The sequence below is a fragment of the Phyllobates terribilis genome, unplaced genomic scaffold (assembly GCF_046119375.1).
Source record: "Phyllobates terribilis strain yellow unplaced genomic scaffold, ASM4611937v1 Scaffold_56__1_contigs__length_8794411, whole genome shotgun sequence".
NCBI classification, from domain to species: domain Eukaryota; kingdom Metazoa; phylum Chordata; class Amphibia; order Anura; family Dendrobatidae; genus Phyllobates; species Phyllobates terribilis.
In genome coordinates this window covers 6,060,885-6,066,708 of record NW_027362816.1, presented here as the reverse complement: position 1 = coordinate 6,066,708, position 5,824 = coordinate 6,060,885, and the positions used below count along the sequence as shown (strand labels likewise).

Sequence of the window (5,824 nt, the reverse complement as noted above, 5' to 3'; positions counted from 1 at the left end):
AAATCTACTCAGGCATTCATGCAGAGGAACAATTACAATGTTCTGGAATGGCCATCCCAGTCCCCAGACCAGAATATCATTGAACATCTGTGGGATCATTTGAAGAGGGCTGTCCATGCTCGGCGACCATCAAACTTAACTGAACTGGAATTGTTTTGTAAAGAGGAATGGTCAAAAATACCTTCATCCAGGATACAGGAAGCGACTAGAGGCTGTTATTTTTGCAAAAGGAGGATCTACTAAATATTAATGTCACTTTTCTGGTGAGGTGCCCATACTTATGCACCTGTCAAATTTTGTTTGAATGCAGATTGCACATTTTCTGTTAGTACAATAAACCTCATTTCAAGACAGAAACATTACTGTGTCCAACAGTTATTACATATATCAAACTGAAATAGCTGTTGCAAAAACACCAATTTTTATAAAACATTAAGCTTAAGATTAATAGGGGTGCCCAAACTTTTTCATATAACTGTATTTTATTTCAAGCAAGGAAACATATTGCATCCAAATGGATTAACCCCTCACCTCCAGAAATTAGTGAACTTAAAAGTAGGATAAATAATATTATCAGATTAGAAAAAGGGGTATGTAAAAAACAAAACTGAATGAATAAATTTGAGAAAATATAGGGCTTATGGTTGGATAAACCTGGAATGCCATCAAGGGGGTTATTGTTGGAGAGACAATTTGACTTATAGGGGAAGGGGGGTATTGGCGAGGTCTAATATTTCATTGTAATGTGTATTGGAATTCCTTAACATGTGGTATGGGTAATATAGCACACCTATATGTGTATAGGATTATAATGTTTATTACAATATTATGGTTATATAAGAGATTTCAAGAATGTGGAATGTTAATTGTAAGATATAGTAATTGCAAGTTATCAGGCGGTAATGGGCAAGCTGAAAGGATATATAGGAGAGATGCATGTATGTCATCCCTATGGTATGTTATTTTATTTCATCATTGTATGTACTAGTTTCTTGTTTTGTCCAAAAAAAAAACTAATGAAAAAATCTCAAAAATGTATTGGATTAAAAAGAAAAAAGATTACAAAAAAGGCTTCTCCCCTGTGTGAGTTCTTTGGTGACTAACAAGATTCCATTTCAGGCTAAAACTTTTTCCACATTCTGAACAGGCAAAAGGCTTCTCCCCTGTGTGGCTTCTCTGGTGGATAACCAAATCTGATTTCTGGCTAAAACATTTCCCACATTCTGAACAGGAAAAAGGCTTCTCCCCTGTGTGGGTTCTCTGGTGCTTAACCAAATTTGATTTATAGTTAAAACATTTCCCACATTCTGAACATGAAAAAGGCTTCTCCCCTGTGTGGGTTCTCTTGTGGCAATCAAGAATCGTTTTACGATCAAAACATTTCCCACATTCGGAACATGAAAAAGGCTTCTCCCCTGTGTGAGTTCTCTGATGCCTAATCAAAACTGATTTAACGTTAAAACATTTCCCACATTCTGGACATGAAAAAGGCTTCTCCCCTGTGTGACTTCTCTGGTGTTTAACCAAAGCTGATTTCAGGTTAAAACATTTCCCACATTCTGGACATGAAAAAGGCTTCTCCCCTGTGTGAGTTCTCTGATGCCTAATCAAAACTGATTTTTGGTTAAAACATTTCCCACATTCTGAACAAGAAAAAGGCTTCTCCCCTGTGTGAGTTCTCTTGTGGCAATCAAGAATCATTTTACGATTAAAACATTTCCCACATTCTGAACATGAAAAAGGCTTCTCTCCTGTGTGAGTTCTTTGGTGTTTATTAAGATGTTCCTTCTGGTTAAAACATTTCCTACATTCTGAACATGAATAGGGCTTCTCCCCTGTGTGGGTTTTCTGGTGGTTATCAAGATGTGCTTTCTGGTTAAAACATTTCCCACATTCTGAACATGAAAAAGGCTTCTCCCCTGTGTGAGTTCTTTGGTGACGAACAAGATCTGATTTCCGGTTACAACATTTCCCACATTCTGAACATGAAAATGAATTCTCACCTGTGTGAGTAGTCTGGTGATTAACAAAAACTGATTTCTGGTTAAAACATTTTCCACATTTGGAATAAAAAAATCTATTGTCCGCTCTGTGTATTTTTTGATGTTTAACAATAGACTTTTCGAGGGTAAAACTATTTCCATTTTCTGAACGTGAAAATGATTTCTTTGCTATAGGAGCAGTTCGTTTTTTAATGCTTATTTTATTTTGATTTTCCTTAGTAGTCGGTAATGAATCAGAAGACAGGACCTGTTTCATAGAATTAGATGATAGATCTTTGCTTTGAAGGGATGATGGTATATCTGGAGTAATGGCATTCACTTCAATTGTATCCTGTGGGATCTCAAAATCGTCAGATTTAAAAACCCCTTGTCCCTCTGATCTCCTGGTACAGTCATCTGCCAAGAAAAAAAAACATTATTAATTTTGAATAAATATCCTTGAAATTTATATTTTTGAACATTTCTTCTTAAAATGTCTAAACAAACACATCCCTGGGCTACATGCTAATCCAGGAAAATTAAGAGATATATGCTCAAGTTTAAAAATCTATTTTATTAGACACAAATCTAAAAAATAGAGGAATATTTTAAATATTCCTCTATTTTTTAGATTTGTGTCTCATAAAATTGATTTTTAAACTTGAGCATATATCTCTTAATTTAGATTGATTTAGAAGTGGTATGCAATCTTTATTTATTTTTCTATGGGATTCTTGTGTTAATTGTACTTAAAATGTCTGTAGAAATGGGAAGTTATTGACAGAATGACCGTTCACAGTCTAATAGAAAACCTCATAGGATGAACCAGTGGATCGTGGTGTTCAACTGTTTGTTCATTCTGCCTCAAAAATACGGAAGAAGCAGCCATCAAACAATGTTATATAGGCAAAAATGATACCAATAAAAACTTCTACTCATCCCACAAAAAACAAGTCCCCACTCAGGTCCATCATCTGTCAGTGGAAAAACAGAGGTTTCCACATTATTAGTGGCTCAAAGGCTCTTTACAAGCAACATGGCTTCCATAAACCAATCCAGCAATATCCGCTCTTTCGAAGTCGAATCTCCCCCTCGCTTTTGAGCCTTGTGTGTGCCCAAACCACATTTAGCATACATGTATTTGGCATTACTATAGTGAGAAGAACCCAATTAATTTACGGTGTGGGTTTCCTGGAGCACAATCTGGGCACTATGTGTTGGGTAAAAAAATGGCCAATGTGCAATTTTTACTCTCCAACATCCACTGCGTGCTAATTTTCAGAAAGTGCCTGTGGGGTCAAAATAATCAAAACTCTTATAGATTAATTCACTGAGGGTTATAATTTCCAAAATGAAGTCACTTTATGGGGATTTCTACTGCTCTGGTTTTCTGACATTTTGTCATATTAGGGCTTCTGTAAATGGTGGGTCCCATCTCCTCTTGGATCTGCTCCTGTAATGTCTGCTTCTGTCACCAGGAGCCGCCTTATTCATCCTGCAGGAGGCACTGGTGATGGAGGAGACGTCGGAACCAGAAGCTCTGGGTGGCGCAGGCTCTGTCCAGCCATTAGAATTCGGGTGCCTGTGACCAGTAGTACCATCCAGTCTGGCAGTATGGGTGTGTGTGCTGTCCAGCTGGAGTAATCCGCTCCCTACTTCAGCCACTTGGAAAGCACCGCACCCTACTAAAGCTGGAAGCATATTGCCGGAAGCGGCCAGATCCAGCCTTGTTCTCCTCTGGGTCAGTCCTCTGTGCTCAGCTCCCGGATTGAGTATTTGTTTCCTGTTGTGACCTCGGCCCGTTTACTGTCTTCTTTTGTGTCTTCTGATTTTGTATTTTCTCTGCCCTCCTGGTTCTGACCCAACTACCTGACTATTGTTCTTCCCATCTCACACCACAGAACAGCAGGTAACACCGTGGCCCAAGCCTAGGGGTCTCTGTGTAAGTCCAGATCCATGTCGAGGGGTTAAATAAGTGATGAGCAAGACGATCCCTGGGATCTGGAAAATGGAGTAGATAGTGACAAGCCTGTTCGTCGTGGTAGCCATCTTTTGAGCTGCCAATTGACCATGAACAGTTCCCCCAATACATTGTGTCTGCAAACTATCCCAGCAAGATCTGCATTCAAATAGCTAAATGTCGCTTCTTCTCTTCTTAACCTGCCATGTGCCAGACAGTAGTGTACAATCGTATGTAGGGGATTGTAGGATTCAAGGAAAATAATTTGTAAGGTCCATTTGTTTCCTATTATCCTTTGTGAAGAATCTCAAAGTTATCACCACATAAAATGACATGTTAGATTAGAAAAATGGGCCTGATTAACAACACAAAACTGGCTGCAGGAAGGGGTTAAATCAGAGTATTTTGGGCACTAACTACTATAGTCAAAAACTATGACTATAGACAATAACATCTACTGAAATGATCAAACTCAACAGTCTCCATCAGTAATAAATGAGTAACTAGTGGTGAAACCTCTCTGGGGTAATTAGAGTATGGGGCTCGGTGGCTCTTAGCAATCTAAACTATCGTAAGGGCCAATATTTTCTATCAGATGAGTTTCAAGAAGAAATATTAGACATTCAAAGAGAACTTTTTATAATACTGCAGAGATGAGGTGTCTTAAATTTAGATCTCGGATATTTGGAAAAAGCAATGGAGATCTTTTTTCAAAGACTACCAGGGAGTTAGAGTCTCACATAAGTGAGGCAGGCCGATCCCACCACAACCTGTAAAAAATCATTTTTTTTCTATGTTAGATCCCCAACAACAAAATATGTTTGGGGGGAGACCTCCAACACTAAACTGGAGTTCAGAGAAAGTATTAGTGCCCCCATTTCAGGAGAGATTGTGCAATAATCTGAATTCCTTAGGATGAAAATATAATGGAATTCATGACGTGGAGTGAATCCATGAAACCAGGGCTCGAGCCAACACATCTTCTGCAGGCGTGAATAAATGTATATTACAGCCATCAGCCACGCACAGCTTAGAGATATATCATGGCACAGGAGTAGTTTTTCTGTATAGTTTATCACAATCCTTATAATATAGTTAATAATTATAGGCCGTGTGTATTTAGTCCTGTCTATTACCTGGTGATATGATGGGCTGGGGAACCTCCATCATGACGTACTTGTATAGATCTTTGTGTCCTTCTAAATACTCCCACTCCTCCATGGAAAAATAGACTGCGACATCCTGACATCTTATAGGAACCTGAAACATACAATGATACCGTCATCCCCCCGATCCCTCCATAACGTTATTGTATAATGTCCCAGCATTCCCAGCAGTGTCACCTCTCCAGTCAGCAGCTCAATCATCTTGTAGGTGAGTTCTAGGATCTTCTGGTCATTGATGTCCTCATGTATCAGGGGGTGAGGTGGAGGCCCTGTGATTGGGCTCAGGGGTCTTCTCCATCCCTCAGACACAGGGTCCTGACAGCGCTTACTAGAAGTCTTCTTCACTACTGTGTAATCCTGGTTATGGAGAGACACATTAATACATCTCACTCCAGACATTTCCAGATTCCTCACCTCTCCAGTTCTGTCCATCTGTTATTCCCATAGATAAGAATGATGTAATGTGACGTCATCAGAATCTCTCACCTCTCCAGTAAGCTGGAAGAGGATCTCTAGGGTGAGGTGTAATATCTTCTCCGTCATCTTGTCTCTGTCCATATCCATCTTTGATGGGTAATTCTGAAAAATTCTCTTATATAGAAGATCTTCACTGAGAGGATCCGATATTGTAGAGACCTGAATGAGAAGATGATGAGCAGATGTAACGTCATAAAAATCCTGTGTAATAATACAATTACTGGAGATAATAAGGGAAA

At 39.0% G+C, this 5,824-nt stretch overlaps 1 protein-coding gene across 1 annotated transcript; it reads right to left on the bottom strand.

Annotated features, from left to right (window-relative positions):
• Positions 1-455: 455 nt before the first annotated feature.
• Positions 456-5,507, bottom strand: LOC141192292 (uncharacterized). Its single transcript, XM_073661787.1, has 3 exons — positions 5,286-5,507; positions 5,079-5,202; positions 456-2,399 (listed from the first exon to the last, which is right to left on the bottom strand). The coding sequence occupies exons 1-3, from the start codon at positions 5,505-5,507 to the stop codon at positions 1,060-1,062; spliced, it is 1,686 nt and encodes a 561-aa protein (XP_073517888.1). The 3' UTR covers positions 456-1,059.
• Positions 5,508-5,824: the final 317 nt, after the last annotated feature.